We start from the raw sequence: 25,697 nt of genomic DNA, 5'->3' as shown, positions 1-25,697 counted from the left end.
GCAGGCTTTCGCTGAAGCGTGGAGAGCGAGAGGGGTCGGTGCGCACCGACCCCTCTCGCTCTCCAGGCTTCAGGAAGACATCCGCAGCCTAGGCAACCCTGCGGGAGGTCCCGCAGGGATGTCTAGGCTGCGGATAGCAGCCTGCTTCCCGGAGCGTCGGGAGCCCTGAAAGCAGAGCGCCCGGCGCTTCGGGAACACGTCCGCACCCTAGGCAGCCCTGCGGGAGGTCCCCGCAGCGCTCCCCACGCTGCGGATAGCAGCCTGCTGCCTGGCGCGAGGGGCGCTCTGCTTCAGGGCGCCCCTCACGCCAGGCAGACACCCGCAGCGTGGGGAACCCTGCAGGAGTTCCCCGCAAGGCTCCCCACGCTGCGGATAGCAGCCTGCCGCCTGGCGCGAGGGGCGCCCTGAAGCAGAGCGCCCTTCGCGCCAGGCAGACATCCGCAGCGTCGGGAGCCCTCCAGGAGTTCCCCGCAGCGCTCCCCACGCTGCGGATAGCAGCCTGCTGCCTGGCGTGAGGGGCGCTCTGCTTCAGGGCGCCCCTCACGCCAGGCAGACACCCGCAGCGTGGTGAGCCCTCCAGGAGTTCCCCGCAGCGCTCCCCACGCTGCGGATAGCAGCCTGCCGCCTGGCGCGAGGGGCGCTCTGCTTCAGGGCGCCCCTCACGCCGGGCAGACATTGGCCAGCCCCACAAGCTCGGGGGACAGCAGGGAGGCGCAGCGCCGCCACCCCGCTGTTCCTCGACCTGGTTCGGTTTCCCGGACCTGCTTTTGGGGGGAAAATAAAGGAAAAAATTTTTTCCTTTATTTCCCCCCCAAAAAACTAGGTGCGTCCTATGGGACGGAGCGTCCTATGGGACGAAAAATACGGTACTAACATGTGGCCCCTGAAAGGCTGCCCTGAAGGAAATGTGGCCCTTGGGCTGAAAAAAGTTTCTCCAATTCTGATGTATGTGAACTGCAGTAAACACAAGTTACAGGTGATTTGCAGGTAAAGGAATACATAGGAAGCATCCTGATACCTGTGGCCCATCCATACTATGCATTAGTATTCTCACAGAGCTGCAGTTCTCAGTGATTCAATCCCTCTTCCCAGTGAACATTGGGAATTGTAGTTCTGTGAGAAGAATAGGGGCATCCTAGCAAATCTCAGCATCCTTAGGAAACTTCCAGGATTCTTTGGGGGAAGCTATGGCTCTTTAAAGTGGTATGATAGTGCTTTAAATGTACCGTACTGATGGGGCCAAAATCAGATTATTGGTCCATCTAGCTCAGTATAGACAACACTGACCCACAGCAGCTCTCCAGGGATTCAAGAAGAAGACAACCTCGGCTCTGAAGGTGTCAGGAATCAAACCACTGAGTTACCGGTCTAACTAGAGTGTGTTATTTAAGGATCCCCTGAGATCTAGGAAATGTGAATCAACTCCTACTTACAACGATACTGGTTCCACAGTGTTCTCTCACAGCTGCACTACTTAAAAAAGCTCTGGAATCAGAGAACCCGCAGTTTCCCCCAATCTGACTTATGAGGAAAAGCAGCAGTCAATGGATTACTCTTTAGTTCTGATCCAACAAATCTCAAAAAGTCAGTCGTTGCTTTGCTACTGTATTTGATAGAATGAGGTCCCCATTGAGTATTCAGGACTCCAGATAGCCATTTCCATGGGAGAAACTTGGCATTATTTCACACAGGTCAAAGACCCAGTTTGGCACCCCACCCCATGTGCATTTCCATGCACACACAGGCTGGGAACCTCAATGGTGCCCCCTTGAGGCTTCACCTGGGGCAAAAACCCTGGGATAGTCCCACCATAGCTACAGCTCTGCCCTTTCCCAGGATACTCCATTCCATAACACACACCTTGCCTGGATTTCTGTTCCCTGTCCAACAGCATTCTGTGTTCATTGAGCATGCTCATTCTTACTGAAGGGTAGGGTGTTCCAATTTAGGATTCCCCTCTCTATTTTTTTCTTTATTTCTGTTTGTTACATCTGATTGATTACCATGGGAAATGGATGCCGGACTACGTAGGCTTTTGATCTGATCCACCAGGGCTCTTCTTAAGGGGTAACATTTTCAACCCCTTTGCCTTCTCCAAGGTTACCCATTTCCTTCAACCAGAACTCCCATTTTAATCCAGAAACAAATAAATGCAGACATGAACCAACCGTCTCAGCTATCAGAAGTCTGAGAAATCTTGGGGAAATTAATTATTCCTAGCTGTGCTATGTCACCTAGGGCAACAGCCTTGCCATGCAATTCTTAAGGGGATGAAGGGATCTCAAGGTCTTGATCTGGAGAGCCCTCATGCATGACTGAGAATCGTGCATCTGCAATCAAAACGAACCTTTGGACTAATTACACTGGCAACTATTAAAACTTTTGGACATGGAATAGTTGTTAAAAGAACTTCATTCTTTGACTGAACGGGAGAAGGAAGTTAGCTGGATCTCACATGACACTGTAGGTAAGAGGTGTCTTCTATTTTATTTTAGCAAGTTGGGTAACCACTTAATTCTAGGACTTCCTCACCCACACCCATATCATCAAAAAATTCTTGTTATTTTGGAGCCCGAAACCTGCAAGAGTGAATTATTGATTCTGGAAATGCTTACCAAATGAGTGTTTTCATTTGGGAATACCTTTGATGTGTAGCCAACACAAGTAGATTCTTGTTTTCAGTTGTTCAGATCTGGAGTGCCTCATTAGTTCTGTCTTAGTCCTTTGAATTACTTTCTCTAGAAATAATAATTATCTGAAAGCGCTATAGGAAAGTAAGTTAGGAAATAATGTGCTCTTCTCTGTAATTCTAAACTCGTCTAAGATTGAAGTAATTCTGAGTACTGAGTATGCTTCAAAGAAACACACACTTTCAGATTATTCCTCAGCACCTCTCATTACGCTGCTTGTATTGAAAACATTTGTTTATGAATGCTTACAAAGGGCCATTGCTTAGTGGCAGAGGAAATGCTTTGCTTCTACAGGGTCCCATGCTCAACCCCTGACATTTCCAAGTAGGGCAATGAAAGACTGTTGTCTGAAGGCCTGAAGAGCTACTGACATTCCCTTATATAGACTAAGGGAGGAGGAATTGCAGCCCTCCAGGTGTGTAGCTAAAAGAAATGTTCCCAGGCCAGCTGAAGTGAGGAGATGATTTGTTCTCACGAGCTTAGTGAGCCTGGGTAGGGAAGGCATTCTTGCTCACCTGAAGATACAAGCCCTCTCCAGGTTTCTCCTGCAAGGTCTGACAACCCTGTGATCCACTTCCAAGCAGTGTTGAAATCCTGTAGCTTCTTATACCGCAAATGTTCCAGGTGGGGCTGTTTTTCTGCTCCACTTTTCCTAAGACCATATAACACCAGTCCTGAAAAGACCTACATTGGCTCCTAGTACATTTCCTAGCACAAATCAAAATGTTGGTGCTGACCTTTAAAGCCCTAAACGGTCTCGGCCCAGTATGCCTGAAGGAGCGTCTCCACCCCCATCGTTCAGCCTGGACACTGAGATCCAGCACCGAGGGCCTTCTGGCAGTTTCCTCACTATGAGAAGCAAAGCTACAGGGAACCAGGCAGAGGGCCTTCTCAGTGGTGGCTCCTGCCCTGTGGAACACCCTCCCATCAGATGTCAAGGAAATAAACAACTACCTGACTTTTAGAAGACATCTGAAGGCAGCCCTGTTTAGGAAAGTTTTTAATGTTTGAAGTTTTATTCTGTTTAATCTGTTGGGAGCCGCCCAGAGTGGCTGGGGAAACCCAGCCAGATGGGCGGGATAAAAGTAATAAATAACAACAACAACAAATTATTACTAAGTCATAGTGAATGAGTGCCTCTCTGAGAAGCAGTTACTATTCCCAGGTCACTCAGTGAGCTTCATGGCCAATTGGGGATTTGAACCCTGGTCTCCCAGGCCATGGTCCAACACTTTAACCACTGTATCACACTGGCTCTCTAATATATAAAATCCTACCCATCTGGAGGAGTCCTGTTTAATGACACTTTCCATGCAAGGTGGATCTTGTCCATTGTTTACAACAGCCAGTCCCTGGGAACAGCTGCTAACTTCATGTGAACATTTTTGTTCAATTACGCTTGTCCTGTTCTAACACTCAGTTAACAATGCCCTTTTGCTCTGAGGTTTTGCTGCTTCTCTCTATCAGGCAGTTTTTGCTGCAAAACACGTCCACAAAACCGACACCTTTTTTTATTATTATTCACAGCAGCGTGGGGTTTATTTTTGCTTTCTTTCTCTTTTTTTTTTTTTTTTTTTTTTTTTTGCTAATTGTCTTGCAGACATTTTAAATAAATATCCTCCATGTTAATGACCAAAGTGAAAAAGACAAAGTATGTAATTTCCCAAATCAATATGAAGAAAGCGAAGAATGACTAATAACACTAATTTCACACTCATTTGCTAATCGGCACGCTCTGCACCCTGTGCCAAAAAGATTTGCTTCTTGTCAGTCAGAATAAAGTGTGCAATTTAGCCAAATTTGCATCCCCTTTGCATAATTTGTTGTTCCACTTCCAAAATGTGGGAGTTTCAGTCGATTTAGAAAGATTTGTCAAGAAGTGAGGATGTCAGAATTAAGCACGGAGGTTCAGAGATGCTCTTTGCAAGGATGTTAGAACCCCGTGCTGAACCCCCTTTCAGAACCTTCACTCTTATAGTTAATTAAGAGATCCTATGAAGGAATCTGCAAATAATCAGAATAATAATAATAATAATAATAATAATAATAATAAATTTTATTTATATCCTGCCCTCCCCAGCCGAACAACAACAAGAAGAAATCTGTTTACATAGGAACATAAGAAGAGTTTGCATAGGAACGTAAGAAGCTGTCACAAACATAAATACTGTATATGCAGTAAAAAAGAATGTTTAAAAAGTTAAAAACAGACATCAATTTACCATTCTGGGAGGATGTATTCTTAATTGTCTGCAAAGGCCTGGCAGAATAGAAAAGTTTTCAGCAGGCATTTCAAAACAGAAACAGAAGGCACCTGCTGTATCTTTATTGGCAGAGGGTTCCACCGAACTGGTCCAATGACGCTAAGGATTTGGCTTATTTTGTCATCAAGTGAGCCTCGCGAACTCGGGGAATGACCAGTGATGCTCCTGCAAATGATCTTAGTGATCAAGCTGGGATAGAAGGGTTCAGAAAATGGGCTCACACTTGAATCATCTCTCTTGTCTTAAAGGATCATTGCCTCAGCTTCTCTTCTTAGCATTTGGATGAGTTCCTTGGGAAGAAGGGTTGATTGTTAAACCACTGTGAGAATGGTAGCTCTGTGCAGGGAACAGGAGCTTCCCAACCACTGTCAGCACCCTAAACATTCTCCATTTACCCAGATTCTTTGGGAGAAGCCACTTTAAATGTATAGTGCAGATCATGTGGCCTGGGTGTTGACAGTATGGAGGTCAGACGGGCCAGTGGCCTGACTCAGAATAAGGCTGCTTTCTCTGATCCTAGATGCAACAACCAGTAGATCAGGCAACTGTTCTATCTGGTAGAATGCCTTTCCCTTACAAGTATGAAAAGCACTGATGCTGTCATCATCTCAGCGCCAAGTTACAGCTTATCTGTTTTGCGCAGGCGTTTTAGGTGTCCTTAAGTGGCTGACTGTTTAGCCTACCCCTGCTGATTTTAGCAGCCTCCATCTGTGTTTATTCCTATCTATTTTCGACAAGCTCATTCTAGCGTCTTGTTGATGGTTATGTATGAATTTGGCTTTGTAATTTATTTTACATTGTACACCCCACTTGGTACAAATGTTGAATGGTGGGCTGTAAATCTTCTAAACAGAATCATAGAATTGTAGAGTTGGAAGGGACCCCTAAGGGTCATCTAGTCCAATCACAACTGAAGGATCCCTGACATGGCCATCTAACCTCTGTTTAAAAATCTCCAGTGAAGGTGAGTCCAACACCTTCTGAGGAAGTCCATTCTACTGTCAAACAGCTCTCACCAGAAATAAAGTTCTTCCTGATACTTAGTTGAAATCTCATTTCTCATTTCACTCGGGTCCTACCCTCTGGAGCAGAAGAAAACAAACTTGTTCCATCTTCCATATGGCAGCACTTTAGATAGTTGAAGATGGCTATCATACCTCTTCTCAGTCTCCTCTTCTCCAGGCTAAACATATCTAGATTGCCCTTAACCGTTCCTCATAAGGCTTGGTTTCATAGCTGTCAACATTTCCCTTTTTTTTTTAAGGGAAATTCCCTTATTCTGAATAGGATTCCTCGCAAGAAAAGGGAAAAGTTGACAGCTATGCTTGGTTTCCAAACCCTTTATCATCTTGGTCACCCTTTTTGCATACATTCCAACTTGTCAATATTCTTCTTAAACTGTGGTGCCCAGAACTAGACACAGGACTCTTGGGAAAGTCTGGCCAAGGTAGAATAGAGTGGTGCTATTGCTTCCTTTGATCTGGACACCATACTTCTGTCGATGCAGCCTAGGATAGCATTAATTTTTGTTTTGTTTTGTCTTTTGCTCTGCTGCTGCTGCTGCTGCATCACACAGTTACCTTCTGTTAAGCTAGGGGTCTACTAAGACACCTAGATCCTTGCATATGTACTGCTGCCCTCCATCCCATATTCCTGCATCTGATTATTCCTGCCTAATTTGTCCCTAATAAAACTCATTTTGTTAGCTTTGGCCCAGTTCTCCAGTCTGTTAAGGTCATCTTGAATTCTTATTCTATCTTCTGAAGTATTAGCAGCGCTTCCCAGTGTGGTGTCATCTGCACATTTGGTGAGCCCCCCCCCCCTAATTCCTACACCCAAGTCATTTATAAAAATGTTCAAAAACACCATCAGGCCCGGGACAGAACCCTGCAGTACCCACTTTCCCCCAGGATGACACGGAACCATTGGCGAGCGCTCTTTGGGTTCAGTCAGTCAAGCTTCTTCAATCAGCTGGAGCATGTGCAAGGAGGAAAATGTATGAATAACCTAATAGAAGGGAGGAGTTTCAAACGCATATCAAGCAACCACACCCACTCTTGTGAATGGCAAGATTCAGAATCAATCTAGAATGAAAAGCAGCACATTAAAGATGAGTGAGAATGATTATGGACTGACAAAATTACACTTCTTTTTTTTGCTACAAATGGGCTAGGAGCAGGCAGCCCAGTGGCATAGCGTGGGTTGTCAGCACCCGGGGCAAGGCAAGTAATTTGTGCCCCCTAACCTGTGGATTTTAGCACTCAGAGAGCTGCGAGTGCGCCCCTCGCCAGATGTTGCACCCGGTGCGGCCAGCCCCCCCTGCACCCCCCACGCTACGCCACTGAGGCAGCCTACTCATACCAGCTTCTCTTTCTCGATTTGCCCAGTTCAGTGGTTACTCTAAACCAATTCAGCTCCTTTTCAGTAACAAGAGCAGCAGCAACCATTACCTATATTGTGTAGTTGAGCCATCCATGATTCCTTAATCAGTTTTTGTGCCCTGGCTTGAAAGAATCTCTGTTCATTCCTCTTCAGATGGATTGGGAATTAGTGCCAGTTGGTTGTTTAAGCTCTGGGCATGGAATTTGTGCCAAGACCTGCTGGCAGCTGCGGATACTCATCAACTGGCAAGAATAAAACCTCAAAATGCTCTTTGCAGCTAACACCATGCAACAGAAAGACATCCCCCCCCCCCGCTCTACCCTTTCAAAATCAGTCTCCACAGCTTTATAGATTTCCTCCTTATCCTGCCTGCATATTTGTTGGCTGAAGGATGATCATTCCACAATAGGTACATGCTAGGAATATCGGTTTATGAACCTGACAAAAAAAAAAAAAAAAGACAAAATAGAAATCTAGACAGTGATGTTTTCTCTACCAGGAGAATTGAGAGATCGACAGGGAGAGAGTGTCCATTGATGATAATTTCTTTTCTGAATTGTGGATTCTTGGTTGTGTTGAAGCATCAGCAAAACCGTCTGACTGAGGGGTGTTATTAATTGCGCTAACCTGAAGTTTTTATTTTAGATGCAAAGATTAAACAGATGCAAACCATTCCATGGCAGGGAATCAACTCCATTGATTTTATTCTCCCTGGAATTTGCTGTTTGAGTGCAAACCTCACCATTTTCCCTGGGCAGTTCCATCAATTGATACAGATGAATATGCATTTCTGATCTTTTGTAAAGTGTTTGCAAATAATGTTTATATTTAATTTTCTCCCTCTGCAGAACCCAGAGCTCTGATTTCATAAGACAATGTCCAGGAAAATTTGTACATGTGTTTCAGAATCCAGCAATAACAAGGCTGATGAAGATAAGAACGGGGGTCACTGGTTTGACCTATGTGAGTAAAATTATTGTTAGGGCAGCTATTGCTTTGCTAGTCAGATTATTTGTTAAGTTTGGAAAGGTCTGTTAATGTTCTATTAAAGGGAGTTTATGGGTCACAGAATGACTCCTAATAGCTAGGAATCTCTCCCTCCTCCCTCTCTTTCTCATGAGATGATCAACTGATCTCAGATAATATGACACCCCTTCACCTGAAAGAAGTAAGCAAATGTGTGCCCCCAGGCTGGGTGCCCCAGACTCTCACTATATTGTTAAAGGGATTCGTGCCAGAAATTTACGCAATTAAAGTGGATTAAAGCATCACTAGTACAATAAATCCACTTGGGAGAAAACCTGACTTTCTGAGGTTAGAGGAGTGCTGAGCAAATGCTCCAAAAAGCATGAGATGAACAAATGATTAATAGGAAGATGCAAAAAACAAAACAAAACCCTGCACTGTTGTATAACCTCTCCTCCATAAACCAAACAGAAAAAAATGCTCAATAAAGGCTGGGAATAGTCTAAACTCTGCATTTGCTTTGTTCCAGCAAATCAAGATGGATGCTCCATAAACAGCTCAGCTGGAGGAGCCCAAACACAGCTGTCCAAAAAGTCAGAGAGAGAAAAAGCTGAATGCTTTCAGTTGGAGTTAGCCAGAACTGAAGGTGCAGCCTCCAGGGCTCCACAACTTGCTCCCTGGGGAGGATGTCCTGCTTTGGATAATCACCCTTTTGCCTCATCTCATGTTCTGCCTGCATATTTGTAAATAAGCAAATGTTAGAAAGACGCCTTAAGCCTCTAGGATATGGGGCTTCAGTGCCTGTCATCCCCCAGGCAGCTGCTTGGGGCCATTGCTGATGTTGACATCCTTAATTCCAGGTTACCTGCAGCTGTGTTTGTGGCCACCTTCTAAGTCCCCCAAAATGTTATGCCCTGGCTCCATGGCTTTGTGGGTTAAACAATGGTCATTGTCCTAAAAACATGCAGTGCCCCAGAACTTCCATCATCCAGGAACTGGGGCAGGTTTTCGGGACTCTTTTACTCAAAGGAAAGTACAGTGGTACCTCGAGTTACATACGCTTCAGGTTACATACACTTCAAGTTACAGACTCCGCTAACCCAGAAATAGTGCTTCAGGTTAAGAACTTTGCTTCAGGATGAGAACAGAAATTGTGCTCCGGCGGCACAGCGGCAGCAGGAGGTCCCATTAGCTAAAGTGATGCTTCAGTTTAAGAACAGTTTCAGGTTAAGAACGGACCTCCGGAACGAATTAAGTACTTAACCCAAGGTACCACTGTATAGTCAGTAGCAGAAGCTTCTGGAAACGTTGGCCACTAGAGGGAGCAGGAAACAATATTTAAGTTAGAAGCAAGAGGTTGTAGCTGCTGAGATTTTCCATTCCTCACACATATTAACTTAGGCTCCATGTAGGATAAAAGCCCAAAACTAGGGACAGGGAGTAGAGTGGGGGGTGGAACTGGGCTCATTTTGCATAGAAAGGGAAACTTGCTTAATTACCACTTTCCGAAGCAATGCATGAACTGAAATGCAGCTGTCCTTCAGAATTTGCACTTCTCTGAATTTTGCTGTGCAGTTCTCCAGCCAAATAGCATGTGCTAAAATGCATTTCCTAGGGTAAGAAGTGTACAAGAATGCGTATGTTTTGGTGGAAATAACAAAGCATGTGTTATAGTAGGGCAAGTATGCTTTGCAAAATGTATGCATTGGGCAAAATTGCACACAGACACTTGCTCGAAAATTGCTGATGAATTTTCACGATGACTTTTTTTTTAAAAAAAGTAAGGTGATGTGGAAATGTGGAGAAGTGAAAGATGAGAATTGGAAAGACGAGAAGCTGAAAGTACTGAAATCATTAGATACAGCCACCCCTACTGGCAACCCATCTTTCCCTTGCATATAACTCCTTGTAATTTATATATGTGCTAATATATCAGGGGTTTCAGGAAGCAGCTTTTGCCTCTCATGCCAGCCGTGTCCCAGAATAAATGCCTTTCCTTTCTCCTGTAGAAACAAGGGTTCTAACTGGAAACAGAACAAGGACAACTCACTTTAAAATCTTGCAAACATTGGAGGCAGAACTCCCTCCCACAGGAGTCAGTGATGGCCACAAACTGGGATGGCTTTAAACATAATATAATAATAATAATAATAATAATAATAATAATAATAATAATAATACATTTTATTTATACACCACCCTCCCCAGCCAAGATTGGGCTCAGGGCAGCTAACACCAGATATAAAACAATTGATTGAAATACAACTTTAAAAAAAAGATTAAAATACAACATTAAAACACAGCCTCATTTCAGCAGAAACTCAAAAACTTTTTTGGGGATGAAAACGTCAAGTCTTCACCAAGGCTAACTATCCAGACTGGTCCTATGTGGGCCAGAAAAAAAGCCAGGGAAGTCCCCAAGTAGGAGTTCCATCACAGAAGGAAAAAGGAAAAAAGAAAGAGGGGGAGGGGGTTAAGTTAATTCCAAGCCAAAAGCCAGGCTGAACAACTCTGTCTTACAGGAAAGTAATCAGATCCTGCAGGGCCCTGGTCTCATGAGACAGAGCGTTCCACCAGGCCAGAGCCAGTGTTGAAAAGGCTAAAAGAGGGTTAGTCAAATTCACAGAGGGGAGGGTTATAGATGGCTGCTAACCATGATGACGATGCTCTGCCTCTCTGGTGAGAGGCAACAATGATTCTGAATATCCGTTGCTGAAAACCACAGGAGGGGAGAGGGCTCAGGTTTTGCTTGTGGGTTTCCCCAAGCACTTGGTTGGCCACTGTGACAGCAGGATGCTGGACTAGATGGGCTCTTGGCCTGATCCAGCCAGTGGTTCTTATGTTAGACTAACACAGCGCATCTCAGTAGACATTTCTGACTTTTCATCTACCCCACCCCCCAGACAGAATGTTTGGGTTGGTATTTCTTTAACAGGAATCAGCACTGCGGAAGGAACTTTGCATGGATGTCGGAATGTTCCGTGCAGGTTCAGAGTGACCGTTGAGCAGGGCAGTTGGAAAGGGAGGAGCTGGTCTGAGCAGAATGACTGAGACAAAAGCTTCCTTCCAGATGGAAGCGAACTAACATGGCAAGCAAGTGAGAAGAGGGACGGAGGGGAAGCCATATTAGAGCACCAAGAAAAGTCACCTTGAAGAGAAGATGGCAGGGCAAGAAAACAGATAAGTGCTGAACCCACCATATCCAAGGGCAAAGCTAGAGATTACAAGGGTGGAAAATGGGGTTCCCCGCTTTGTGAAACATTTGCAGGAGGGTGGCTTAAGCAGAGAGTAGCCTGCCCAATAGTTTTCTATTTCAAGTCCCTCCAAGTAATTGTATTACCTTTATACAGCTTCTCCTGAATGGACACACGGAGCCCACCAGGAGGAAAAATCAGTTCAGGGATGGGAGGTATTTGCAGGGGAGAATTGACTGGGGAGGTTTGACTGCTGGGAACCTAAGAAAAGCCTGCTGGATCAGGCAATGGCCCATCTAGTCCAGCATCCTGTTCTCACAGTGGCCAACCGGGTGGCTGTGGGGAACCCACAAGCTGGACCTGAGCACAAGAGCCCTCTCCCCTCCAGTGGTTTTCAGCAACTGGTATTCAGAAGAATACTGCCTCCAAACATGGAGGCAGAGCAATGGCCATCATGGCTGGTAGCCATGGATAGCCCTCTCCTCCATGAATAGGTCACTGCCTGCTGTCAGAGCGAGTTCCACACTTCAGCTATGCACTACCTCCAGTCCACCTCTCCTAAGCTCCACCCCTTTGTGAGAATGACATCTGAAGGGCCACCACACAGGCGACCATGGATGGTCCTTCAGCCCAGGATTCAACTATCTGAAATGGCTGTCACACGAAAGATGGAGCATGCTTGTTTTCTGCTGCTCCATTGCGGGGGGACCTGAGCTAACAGATTCAAATGGCAAGAAAGGAGATTCCAGCTAAACATTCAGAAGAACTCTCTGGTGGTAAGAGCTGTTCACCCGTGGAATGGATTCCCTCGGAATGTGGTGGACTCTCTCTCCTTGAAAGTTTGTAATTAGGGACTGGGTGGCCACCTGCCAGGGATTCTTTAGGTGCGATTCCTGCATTTCCGGGAGTTGGATTAGATCAGGCTTCCTCAACCTTGGCCCTCCAGATGTTTTGAGACTACAATTCCCATCATCCCTGACCACTGGTCCTAGCTAGGGTTCATGGCAGTTGTAGGCCAAAAACATCTGGAGGGCTGTGGTTGAGGAAGCCTGGATTAGATGACACTTTGGGTCCCTTCCAACTCTATGATGCTATGATTCTAATTATACTATCCCAAGGAGCAGAAGCAGTGAGCTGGTTAGGATGGAGCTGCTATGCTGGCTTCCCAACAGGTGGGTAACTGTTTCCTCCTGGTAGAGGGCAAGCGAGGCGATAGAGAGGATGGTGCTGTGCAAATGCAAGAGCTGAGCCAGTCTGGTGCTCCTGGTGACCACTATGTTTTTGCTATGTTGACCTCCCACAGTTTTCTCACTCCCTTTGTTACTCCCTTTGTCACTCCCTTTCCAGATAAGCAACAGTGAGAGCCTTGTGGCCCCAGCTAGTCTGTCAACGCCTGGGCAATCCCCCATCTGACTTCCATACTCTTTGGGAAGAAAGGATCGTAGCCGAACAGAGCCAATAAATGGTGCCCTGTCAGTTTGGTATCCTTACTTGCTCAAGACCTAACCAACTCTTTCTGCCACCCAAATGAAAATGGTTTCTTGTAGATGGGCTCTCGGAATTGATAGTTGTGGGTATCTTGCCCCACAGCAACGGCAAACAGAGACCTCTCTTGCTCCAATGATAGGAAAGTCAACTAAGTTTTCAAAAAATAAAAGCTAAAGTTGGAAGGCCATGTGGTATGATCCCTGAAGGCACAGGAAACCCAGTGTTACATACATCATCCCTGATAGATGGCCATTGACCTTGTTGTTGTTTAGTCGTGTCCGACTCTTTGTGACCCCATGGACCAGAGCACACCAGGCACTCCTGTCTTCCACTGCCTCCCACAGTTTTGTCAAATTCATGTTAGTGGCTTCGAGAACACTGTCCAACCATCTCGTCCTCTGTCGTCCCCTTCTCCTTGTGCCCTCAATCTTTCCCAACAACAGGGTCTTTTCCAGGGAGTCTTCTCTTCTCATGAGGTGGCCAAAGTATTGGAGTCTCAGCTTCAGGATCTGTCCTTCCAGTGAGCACTCAGGGCTGATTTCCTTAAGAATGGATAGGTTTGATCTTCTTGCAGTCCATGGGACTCTCAAGAGTCTCCTCCAGCACCATAATTCAAAAGCATCAATTCTTCAGCGATCAACCTTCTTTATGGCCATCGACCTTAGTCACCTCCTAATGATAGATGGTCCACTACTTCAGAAGCAGCCTGTTCCACTCCCTTTTTTCTTTCTCGTCGTTAAAGTAATAGCCTCTCTCTCTCTCTCCGTCTCTTTTTACTTCAAAGAGAAATCTGACCGTAAGCGATGAACCATGGGATCTGCAAGCGGGCAAGGTGTATGTGTCGGATTCTTGCTTGAGTCCCGGGTTCAACACAGTCACTGCCAAAAAGTCCTTCCACCAGAAATATTCTCCAAGTTTGGAAACCATGATCCCCATCCGCCTGAAAGCAAGGCAAGTTGTGTGGCATTAGGAAGCTGCCTAATGAGTCGGACCATTGAATCCTTCAAGCTTCAACACAGGCCGGCAGCAGCTCTCCAGGATTTCAGGCCTTACCTGGAGATGCTGGGGATTGAACCAGGGCGAGGGGGGGGCGTCTTCTGCAAGCAAGGCAGATGCACTACCACTGAGCTACATCCCTTCCCATAACTGGAATGCAAACAGCTTAACAAAGATTGCTTTGAATAGCATTTGCACCCTCTCGTTCTTCGCTGGAAAAAGGCCAGCAGAAATAAATAAATAAATAAACCTCAAACTTGTGGGTCGGCATAAAACTGTGCACCTTATTTATTTATTTATTTATTTTGAAAGGTGAATTTCTTTTGTGAATTGCTGGGCTATAAAAATACTCCATCCATTGAAATGTTAAGGCGTCTCCTTAACACAGATTGATGAGAGACAGACCTTTCAAAAGGATTCTGTTTATGACTCTCTCTGTTTAATGCAATGTTACCATGATATTGAACAAAAGAAGCCCTATTTTATTTCATTGATGTTTATACCCCTCCTTTCTATGATAAAACCAGAAACTTCCTGAAGCCAGCAGGTCCAGATCTGGTCAGTGCTTGGCACTCTAGATATACTATTCTGAGTTCTGCCAAAGTCAAGAAATAAATGAATTATAAATAACACAGGGGTATGCATAAAAAAGCCATTTGCAGCAGAGATGATGACCCTCAATATGTCTCTTGCGCTCCAACTCCCATCAGCCTCAGCCAATGGTCAAGGATGATGGGAATTGTAGTCCAACAATATCTGGAGGGCCACACCTTCTCCACCCCTGGTTTTTCATGATCTGGGTCTGCGCTAACAAGCATTTTTGCAAATAGAAATACAGGGAGAAACATACAGGACAGAAGAGTATATGTACATATTAACAGAGGAATGATCTACGTAAGCAACAAAAGGATAGCAACTAAGAAGTGTACACTATTACACCCAGTTCTTTTGGGGACCTTCAGTTGCAGTGTGACTTCCCACATTAAAAAGCAGAAACTTTACCTAATCTTATCGCTTTCAGAGCTACTTCCTTTTGTCTATATTTATTTGTATTTAGCCAATTATTGGTAATAGCTATTGATTTCCTTATGAATTAGTTACGGCACATCTGTGTCAGGTGAAGGTTTGTACATATTTGGTAAGTAGCTATATATAAATAGTTTGTGCTTCAAATTTCCTTTACCTTTGTGTTTTCATTAGTTAAGAATGTGTTTAAATATATACATATATATATTTCATACAGTTTCTGGTATCACTAGATCAACTTCACCAACTTTGTCAAATTAATTAAACTGAATAGTTTTAAATGGATTTTGAATAAATGTGCAATTAATTGTTACTGTTCTGAATGATGTTTTTCATAGGGTAGAGGGCACTGGGGATAAGTTTATTGAACCAAGGGGCTGTGACCCTAGACTATTTGCGAACCACTCAGTTAGATGTTAGGAGCAAACCCATGAGAGTTTTTGAGTTTGGATGGACAAACTGCCTGATGCAGCAGAAGGCAGCTTGCTAGCAATGCAATAGCTTTTCGTTTTATTTTACTCTCTCCCCTCTCCCGGGCAGGTCAGCTGTGAATCCAATAGACAATGCGGGGCTGCTCTCATTTGCGACATTTTCTTGGCTCTCGTACCTCATGCTCCGAGGATTCAAGCACAAACTCAGCATGGACTCCTTGCCTCCTCTGTCTCCCCTTGATAGCTCAGAACCAAACACCAAAAGGTAGCAGGGTTTTGACACACCAGCACAGTCATACCCCACGTTACGTTTGCTTCGTGTTACGTTCTTTCAGGTTACGTCCCGTGGCAACCTGGAAGTATTGGAAAGGGTTACTTCCGGCTTTCGCTGCTCGCGCATGCACAGAAGCGCAAAATGACGCCACGCGCATGTGCAGAAGCGCCGAATCGCAACCCATGCGTGCGCAGATGCGCTGCTGTGGGTTACGCTCTTTTCATGTTGCAAACGGGCCTCCGGAACAAATCCCATTCGCAACCAGAGGTACCACTGTATATGTAAGAGCTTTTTCTGTATGCAGGGAACGATCATTTGCATGTTCTCACGCCCATCTCTGCTCTCGAGAACTTGAGTGTAACAGGCAGTTCTTAGCTAGGAAATAACACTATTTGCAGCTTCTTGCTGCTCCACTCATGTAAAGTTCAGGGGAACAGGATGGGAGGCCGTTGTCCTTCCCTCCCCCCTCCCCCGATTTTTTGTTGTGCATGCAATGTTATGATCCTGATTTCATCCAGTCTCCCTCCAATTTTTTCGTGCAGAGTCACCTTATGAGCAGGGCTGGCGCCATGACCTGGCATCTGTGAGCACCCAAACACAGGCACCCCAGTAAGGCCTGTTCCTCATTCTTTAGTTCAGGAAGGCTTAACACAGGAATACCAGAAGGGTCCAGCTGCTGCACCAGGCCCCAAAGACCCAGTTGCTCCAGCATCCTGTTCTCACAGTGGCCAGCCAGGTGCCTGTGGGAAGCTTAGAAGTAGGAACCTGAGCGCCATGGTGCTCTTCCCACTTGCGATTCCCAGAAAAGTGGCATCTAGAGGGCATGACGCCTCTGAAGGGAAGACCTCTTAGCTAGTAGCCAAGCTGAAAGGCCTCTGCATCTGCTCAGAGGTACGGTCTTCCTGCTGCTTCACATATCATTGGAAGGAAGAGCATCATGTGCCAACAAGGAAAGTAGCCATAGCCTTGTGTTCTACCATCCCTATTTATCTTGTGAACCACAGTGAGATCTTTTGAAGATGGGTGGTATATTAATCCAATATTAATGAATGAATACATACCATAGTATTGATAGCTCTGTCCTCCATCCACGTTGGCCATCAGCATGGCATCTTTTGTCTTGACACTGGATATTAGATAGAATTCTTAGTGGAGTATTTGCTTCAGCGTTGATACAGGTCAAAATGAGAGCTTATATTTGAGCTGGAGGTGCCATCCCGGCTGAACTACCAGCGAGGCCCTGATCTAGGCAGGTGCCTACATATGCCTCCCTCCTCCTCCCAAGTAGCATCACTCAATCCTGAACTTCCTCCCTGGCTCACTGTCCCCTTTGCTCCTATGACCCCAGAAACAGGGGCGTAGGAAGCAGGGGGTGGTAGGGGTGGCGCAACCCGGGTGTCATCCCAGAGGGGGGGTGACAAAATCCCCCCTGGGCGGATCGTGCCGCAGCACTGCGATAGGCCCTCCGCTGGAAGGATCGTGCCACCACAATTGGCACCCCACCGGGAGGATCACGCTGCCATGCCGCAATCACCCCCCCTGCTCTTAAATATATATTTTTCCCATCTCATTATGTATCATCTCCCCAAATCCCTTAGCTATTCTACAAGTCCACTGCATATGATAAAATGTACCTTTTGTTTCTTTACATTTCCAACATGTACCTGATTCTGACTATACATCTTTGCTGCTTTACTTGTTGTAAGGTACCATCTATAAATCATTTTAACTTGTGGAACTATTTGACCACAGTATGTAATGATGACAACTAGCACAGTTAGAGCTTTCAATAAGGATTAAGATAAATTTCATTAAGGTCAATCTATGGCTGTTAGAGCGATGCTTATCTAAATTAAGGTAACTGGTGACACCACCCAAGGGAGGAAGGGGGAGAAAGCTTTCTTTGATGAGGGGTGGAGGGAGGGAGGGGGAATTTCAATGGGGGGGGTGACAAAAAAATTCTGTGCTGGGTACCACCTGACCTTGCTACGCCACTGCCCAGAGGAAACCAGGGTGAGGTCTGAGAGCCAGCCAGGAAGCCAGGCGCCCAGGGTAGGGTGTCTGGATCTGATGGCTCTGGCCCTCTGGGGCCCCAGCAGCTGCCCAGTGGTGTTGGTTGCCAACTGAAGACTAGGAGTGGCTTGTTGCAAGGAATTACTCCCATAGAATTGCAAAGGTCATCTGTTCAGCACTGACTTTGTAGCTAGCCATAAGAAGTGGGTCTCTTCCAACCAGCTTGTGAGTGGAGGAAATGTGCAGTGCTGCTGTTGCCTTTGACAGATTGCAACACCTTTGGGAAGAAGAGCTGGCCAAAGTCGGTCCCAATAAAGCTTCCTTACGCAGAGTGGTGTTTAAATTTCAAAGGACCCGGATTCTGGTAGACATATCGGCTAACATCATTTCAGTTATTATTGGTGCTTTGGGCCCGGTGAGTAGCATGGAAATACAATTTATAAACACGCTTGAAATGTGTCTTTCGAAGGTGGGTGGGGGGATTGTCAGGTGGCATTCGCCAACCTGGCTCTCTCCAGATGTGTTTGAACTGCTTCTCCCATCATCCTCGGCCAGCATACCTTCCATTTGGCAGATTGTCTCCCCACCCTGAAAAGTAACCGAGAAACTCTTTTGCAGACAGTGATCATCCACAACATCCTGGCGCACAGTGAAGACAACTCCTGGGATGTCATCCATGGGATTGGCCTCTGCATAGCCCTTTTCATCACAGAGTTTTCCAAAGTCTTCTTCTGGTCAATGGCCTGGGCCATCAACTACCGCACTGCTATCCGATTAAAAGTTGCCGTGTCGACCCTGACATTTGAGAAGCTGCTGTCATTTAAGACTTTGGCACGCATCTCTGTCAGCGAAGTAAGTTGGCTTTATTTTTTCTGTAGCTCACCTTTCCTCCAAGGAGCTGAAGGTGGTGCACATGGTTATCTTCCTCCCATTTTTTAAATCCTCACAACAACCCCATGAGGTAGGTTACAATGAGGGATGCAGCTTATATTCGGGCCAATACAGTATAACCTGGGGCCCAAGTTGGCGCCCCTGTCACTGGATAAGCCTATGAATGACTGCAAGTCATGATGGCCAGATGCTTCCTCCAGGTCTAGAGTCAGCAATTGATGGGGGGAAACAGTAGGAGAGGGCCATTGCCCTCCTGTGCTACTTGCAGACTTCTGTTTAGTTCTGCTGGGCAGCAGAATGCTGGACTAGGTAGGCCTTCAGGAAGATCCAGAACAGGAGGCTGGCATTATAAACCAGGTGGTTACACATCAGCCGATTCGTGTGTTATACATGCCTTGGCAATGAATTGAAAACCTTTGATTACAAGATCACTTCTGACTAGAGACAGACAAACCTGTCGACTTTGACTCTCTGAGTTTCTCATTTTTCCAGTCTGCATTTCCACAACACTCTTCTAATTTTTTTAACACCCTCGTGAAAATTTGACATATTAGTGCAAATTTATCTTAACAGATGTAAGCAGTTTAAACTAATAGCACACATTTTTGCAAGCCATTTCCTCAAGATAATGTATTTTTTGTATATTTTTATTTTTATTAATGTGAGATGTCTGTACACGTCACTCTAGTATATGCATTTTGTTACACATTACACGTACAGGAGAACTGCATTGCAAAATTCAGAAAAGTGGAAACTTCAAGGATGGCTCACACATTGTTTAAGAAAGTACAGATTTAGTAGGTTCGTCCTTAAATGTGAACCAAACTGAATTTCTCCCTCATTCTTCCTTCTGACTAGTTGGTCACAGCATCACTCTTGGTTCCTTTGTATCTTTCAGATGATCAATTTGCTAAGCAATGACGGCTATCGAATATTTGATGCTGCTTTAGTTTGTCCCCTGCCGCTTGCTGTACCTCTGCTGATGACCATCGGCACAATCTATTCCTGCATCATCCTTGGTCCCACGGCACTCCTAGGGCTGGTTCTTTATATTATATTCATACCTGTACAGGTAAGACAGTCATTGCCTACATAATCATGGCACTATTTAGTGGGAAGAAACTCCAGTGAAAATCCTCATTATTACATATTTTTTTACATGGCTCTTTATCTGTATATATCTGAAAATTTTATATATGAGTGCTTTATGATGGCCTACATTTGCAATGCCTAATAAAGGTTTGGCGAAGTAAGTTTATGTCAATAACTGTTTTAGAAAAAAGGTCCCTAGAGAACCTCTAGATGGGTGGGCATTTTTGGTGGGTATATTCTGCAACTTGTCATTGGCCTCATTCACACCATACATTTAAAGCACTCTGGTCCTGCTTTAAACAGTCATAACTTCCTCCAAAGAATCCTGGGAGCTGAAGTTTGTTACAGGTGCTGAGAGTTTTTAGGAGAACCCCTCTCTTCCCCTCTCAGAGCTACCATTTCCCAGAGTTCCCTGAGAAGAGGATGCATAGTTAAACCACTCTGGGAACAGCAGCTCTGGGAGGGGAGTAGAGGGGTCTCCTAACAACTCTCAGCACCCTTAACAAACGACAGCTCCCAGAATCCTTTAGGATAAGTCACAGCCATTTAAAGTGGTGCTTTAAATGCCTAGCATGTCAATACGGCCCCTGAGGCAAAAATAGTGGTAGATTTATCCCTGGGCGTCCACACACCACTCCCCTTTATTAGTTGTTCTGCGATGCTTCCCCAATATTATTGCGTTACTGCCGCCGTGTCACCCTTGTGCTATAGTACAACATTTGTACAGCACAACCTGGAACATTAGTAGTGTGAATCTTCACAGGATTTCAGCAGGAAGCTACAGGAGTGGATATGAAGCGGTATGTCCTTCTCAAAACTTTTTCAGGTGCAAAAAGGGCTGAAAGCAAAATCGTGTGTAATGGTCCCCATACCATCATGAGCCCAAATAATCCTGAACGCATCTTGTCTGGAAGGGCCCATAGTCTATTCACTGGATGACACGGGACTTATATGTACCCGGGTGAAGTTAGGCATTTCCTGCCTCTGTCATGTTCTTGTTGAGGGTCAGGAAGTTAAACAAGAACTTTCTGACTGGTGTGTCCTCTAAGCCAGAGGTTCCTGAATTTATTTTTTTCAGTCCACAGTCCCCTTGGTTCCATAAACCCATTCCTCTGTGCGCCCTACTCAGCCCTACGAAAAGCATTATTCAGAATAGTGGTTTGCATGGCACACTAAGAAAGATCATGGCACCATAAAGTTCATAAGAGTAACAATCAATTTTTTCAAAATCCAGTTAAAACCACAGTGGAGCCTCGGGTTGTGAACATGATCTGTGAGGGAGGCACGTTCGCAACCCGCAGCATTCACAACCCACAGTGCCGCATCTGCGCACGTGTGGGTCACAATTTGGTGCTTCTGCACATGCGCAAAGGGTGATTGCCGAAACCCAGAAGTAACCCGTTCTGGTACTTTTGGGTTCGGCGTAGTGCGCAACCCGAAAATGCATAATCTGAAGCATCCGTAACCCGAGGTACCACTGTATTTAGTTTAATCGATTCAACAAAATTGATGAACTTGATCCAGGAATACTAGCTTTCCAAAGTCTGACAGTAATTTAAACCCCCAGCGCCCCCTGCCACGTAATCCCACTGCCCTTTAGGGGTGCAACCAGGCTACTTCCATGAGTAGGGGGAGAGGCACTTTCTCAGTGCAAAGCGTGTGCTCTACCACTGAGCTACTTGGACCTTCCCCAACACTGAAAGGGCTTTTAAAAACAAAAACATAAAAACAGGCCCGTTAGTATTTGTCTCTTATATTGTTGCTCTCTTCGCATTTTGCCTATTTGCTGTAGATGCTCATAGCCAAGATAACATCTGTATTCCGAAGAGCCGCCATTCTGAAGACGGATAAGCGTGTGCGAGTAATGTCTGAGATTTTAACATGCATCAAACTGATTAAAATGTATGCTTGGGAGAAATCTTTTGCGAATACCATCAAAGGTATGGGGCACGGCGGGGGAAGAGTTCTTTTGCATTTCCACTCAGTTCCTTAAGTGGATCGTTACCTGCAATTGTCTTTGTTTCAGTGGTCATCCAAGATTATAATTTGCAAAATTGCATTCCATTGTCTAGAATAGGTGGTGTGGCCAAAAGTGGGTGTCGCCTCTGCACACCTGACATGTGGCATGTACAAGCACACAGCCCTCCTCATCTGATCCATGCAGGTCCACATGGGAGGGGCATTATATACAAATGACGACAGCCAATGTTCAGATGCCCCACAGTGAAATATCCCACTATTTGGAATTCTTAGTAGCTCTTCAGCTTCAAGGGAGAATATAGAATCCCCAAGGAGAACATCCTGATACCTAAAGACAGAACAAAGCTTTAAAAAGGACAGGGCAGAAGCCTCCAATCCCAATAATTATTCTTCCCAGGGATTGTGAATGCGGCAACCTGAATTTGTACCTTTTCTGTAGGTTTGCTTTTTGTTCAGTTGTGCTCTCTACTGTATTTCTTATGTTATCAAATTATATGTTTTTGATAAAATAAATACAGATAAATACTTTTCAAAATATGATTTTCAGTCTGGTGACTGGGGAAGGAGTGATCTGCTTCCCCATGAGGGCACCTAGGCTTGGAAAAGGGTTTAAACCTCCCCATTCAACCCAGCTCTGTTAGCGGAAGGGTTACCACTACCTCCAAAATCAGTGGGGTCTTGTCATTTGCTTGCAGTGCAGTAGCTCATCTAGGGTATTGGCATTCCTAGCCTAGAAGGTTCTGTGGTTTATCATTTGCTAAAATCATAACAGCTTGATATATGTATTTTGCCCTCCCCAGGCACCAGAAAAAAGGAAAGGATAATCCTGGAAAAAGCCGGATATGTACAGAGCGTGAATTCTGCCCTAACTCCAATTGTGTCCACCACGGCGATTGTCTTGACATTCACCTTCCACATTCTTCTGAAGCAAGAGCTAACAGCCTCTGTTGTAAGGCTTAGCCCCAATTTCCATTTTGTCAATGATCATTTTGTCAGTTTCATATTTTGATCCTGATGTTGTTGGAATTACTTTTCTGGCACCCTAAAACTTAGGGTCAAACTAACATTATTCCAGCTTTGTATGTGGTTACTCACCTGTTCACCATGTAGTTCACCATGGATGACCAGGCATTCTGTGATGGTGAGTGCATTGCATTCCTTGGAGGTGAGAGTAAGAAGGCCAGTGGAAGAAGAATAGACCACTCCATCCCTTGTCTACCAGCCTGCTTTGTTTCCATGCTAGCTGTGGAAGAAGGAAAGTCTCTTCATCCACAACCTGCACACAAAACAAGCATGGGGGGTAGAGATGAGAAAGATCACCCCATCCCTCCTCCACTAGTCCACTTGATCAAATGCCTTTTTTAAAAAATACCCCCCCCCCAACATTCTAAGAGGTTAGCTGGAAACCTCTTAGAGGGGGGCACACAGAGAAGGACCTCAGATGCTGATTGTAGGGTCCTGGGTAAGTTCATACCTGGAAAGGCAGCCCTTGGAAACCTTGGGGTATTGGGGCCCTGTGTTATGCAAGGCTTTATAGGTCAAAATCAGTATTTGGAGTTGGTCCTTTTGTCTGCATACCTGTGCTGATGAGCTGGATTCCTGGTTTACCTCCTTCCACAGCAAATTGAGAAGGGCCATAGATCAGTGGTAAGCACCTGGTTTGTATGCAGAATAATTATTATTATTATTATTAAGAATACCATGCCCATCTGGCTGGATTTCTGCAGCTATTCTGGGCAGCTTACAGCATATACAGAATGTCTCAGATCCAATCCCTGGCATCTCCAGGTTGTGCTGGGAACTTCCTCTGTCTGAAATACTGGCAAGCCACTGCTGCTCAGTGTAGACAAAGCTAGATGGACCAAACGGTCTGACTCAGTAGGCAACTTCCTACGTTCCTATGAGAGCTGCTACTAGTCACTGTAAACAATACTAAGCTAGACGGACGAGCGCTTTGACGATAAGTATAATGCAGCTCCTTATGTTCTATATGGCAAAGGAGCTGGAGAAGGACTGGGAACAGGGGAAACTGTGTCTCCCAAGCCTCCATCAGAGAAACTCAGTGCAGCATCAAAATTCATATTGCAACCTGGCAGCTTTAGTCCATGTTGCCATTGTCGAGGTGGTGTAGCGGTTGGAATGTTGGGCTAGGACTGCAGGGAGTGAGGTTTAAAGTCCCAGTCTGCCATGATACCAGCTGCCTTTTAACTCCTTTCCCTTTTCAGGCCTTCAGCATGATTGCTATGTTTAACATCATGAGGTTTTCACTTGCCATTCTGCCGTTTTCTGTGAAAGCCTTTGCGGAAGCAAATGTCGCTATTAAAAGAATGGAGGTAAAACAACAACAACACAAATGTTTTAGGTTTGTTCAGTGGGAGCATGAGAAACAATGGCCTAGGCTGAGGTTCCTGTACACTTTTGCTGTAGCAATATGCACTTTAATCTATTATTACACCGGAGGCTGCTTGCTGGGGAAATTACAGGAAACTGTACAAGTAATCTTACTCTGTTCATAACTCCTTGCTCTTGCTCTTTTTAAAAAAAATTATGTTAGTTCTGACATTCAGGCTAGTTCCCAGAGTTTATTAATCCAGTGACTTAGCCACGCAGCTTCTGGACATCCCATTTTACTCCAAGCATACCTCTGCCACAATCACATAAGGAGTTAATTCTGTGCATTACTTTATTGGGTGCCAACCTTGACCCTGCCTCTCTCCTTTTTTTCCTTTAGAAAATTCTGCTCACCAAAACTCCTCCTGCCTATGTGATGGCACTGGAGGACCCCCGGAATGCTGTCGTCCTGAAAAACGCCACTTTGTCCTGGGTGAATTTGCCTAGTGAAAGCATCACTAGAAGTAATAAGGAGAATGTCCTGAAAGTGAAAAGTGCACGCAAGCCCCAATCCACGACTGGAGTCGCCACGTCTCACTCTCAGATATCAAGTTCTGGGAAGGAGTGCAGTAGTAGCAATGTCCTGTCCAACATCAGTTTTATGGTGAAGAAAGTAGGTATACCTGAACGATAATTTGCAGAAGAGTAGCTGTGTTAAGTCCAGCAAGGAAGAGCCGTGTGGCACCTTGAAGACTGACACGTTTCTATGGCATAAGCTTTTGTGGGCGGGTGTCCGTCAGATGTATGAAATGTTACCCTGAGTTGCAGATACATGCACAGAACACAGGTTATATCCAGTGCTATCTTTACTCAAAGCAGACCCATTGAAATTGATGGGCATGACTAACTTAGGTAGATTAATTTCAGTGGGTCTACTCTGATTAAAACTTAGTTGGCTATGGCCCATGGCTGGGTGAGGGAACGGTAAAAATTGAGATCAGAGGGAGATTAAAGTTTCATCTGCACTGTGTATCTATTGTATCCCTTTGAACAGTCATACTTCTCCCAAGGAAAACAGAAAACAAGAACCAAAAGAATTGTTTCTCACAGGAAGTAAACAAAGCACAGATTTCTCAGCTCTTACACACAATTTGTGCGTAAAGTTTTAGACCCGGCAATGTCATGGATGGGCCTTTCTCTGAAAGTCTAGTTTTGATGGATGTCAGAACTTAATGGGCCAATGTTATCCATGATGCAGAAAATAGTATGTCCTAGAATCCTTTGGGAAAAGCCATGACTAACGTATTTTTCGCTCTATAAGGCGCACCAGACCACAAGACGCACCTAGTTTTTGGAGGAGGAAAACAAGAAAAAAAATATTCTGAATCTCAGAAGCCAGAAAAGCAAGAGGGATCGCTGCGCAGCGAAAGCAGCGATCCTTCTTGCTGTTCTGGCTTCTGGGATACCTGTGCAGCCTGCATTCGCTCCATAAGACGCACACACATTCCCCCTTACTTTTTAGGAGGGAAAAAGTGAGTCTTATAGAGCAAAAAATACGGTATTTAAAATGGTATAATACTGCTTTAAATATATAGTGCAGATGGGGCCTAGATCAGGCGTCCCCAAACTCAGCCCTCTAGATGTTTTGGAACTACAGTTCCCATCATCCCTGACCACTG

At 45.2% G+C, this 25,697-nt stretch overlaps 2 protein-coding genes across 9 annotated transcripts in view; one reads left to right on the top strand and one right to left on the bottom strand.

The window, feature by feature from the left end:
* The window catches only part of LONP2 (lon peptidase 2, peroxisomal), a 49,979-nt gene extending 47,246 nt beyond the window's left edge, over positions 1-2,733 (bottom strand). The window contains exon 1 of the mRNA XM_083451866.1: positions 2,616-2,733. Within this exon, the coding sequence (XP_083307992.1) occupies positions 2,616-2,632 (17 nt within the window). The 5' untranslated portion in view covers positions 2,633-2,733. The remainder of the gene's footprint in view (positions 1-2,615) is intronic.
* An 8,550-nt stretch (positions 2,734-11,283) lies between these two features.
* Positions 11,284-25,697, top strand: part of LOC310682711 (ATP-binding cassette sub-family C member 12-like) — a 60,602-nt gene continuing 46,188 nt past the window's right edge. For 2 of the 8 annotated variants that reach the window (XR_014514116.1, XR_014514117.1), the window contains exons 1-10: positions 11,288-11,486; positions 13,769-13,935; positions 15,547-15,702; positions 17,992-18,139; positions 18,343-18,576; positions 19,514-19,687; positions 21,500-21,647; positions 22,488-22,636; positions 23,913-24,020; positions 24,419-24,691. Coding sequence is in view for 3 of the 8 variants with exons in the window: in XM_083451819.1 (XP_083307945.1) it covers positions 13,910-13,935; positions 15,547-15,702; positions 17,992-18,139; positions 18,343-18,576; positions 19,514-19,687; positions 21,500-21,647; positions 22,488-22,636; positions 23,913-24,020; positions 24,419-24,691 (1,416 nt within the window). In the remaining 5 variants the exon portion in view is untranslated. Of the gene's footprint in view, positions 11,487-13,727; positions 13,936-15,546; positions 15,703-17,991; positions 18,140-18,342; positions 18,577-19,513; positions 19,688-21,499; positions 21,648-22,487; positions 22,637-23,912; positions 24,021-24,418; positions 24,692-25,697 lie in introns of those variants that run through there. The other 6 variants (XR_014514115.1, XM_083451821.1, XR_014514118.1 and 3 more) reach the window with 4 other exon arrangements.

The sequence above is a fragment of the Podarcis tiliguerta genome (assembly GCF_965153285.1).
Source record: "Podarcis tiliguerta genome assembly, chromosome: 8".
NCBI lineage: Eukaryota > Metazoa > Chordata > Lepidosauria > Squamata > Lacertidae > Podarcis > Podarcis tiliguerta.
This window is presented reverse-complemented; position numbering and strand designations above follow the sequence as displayed.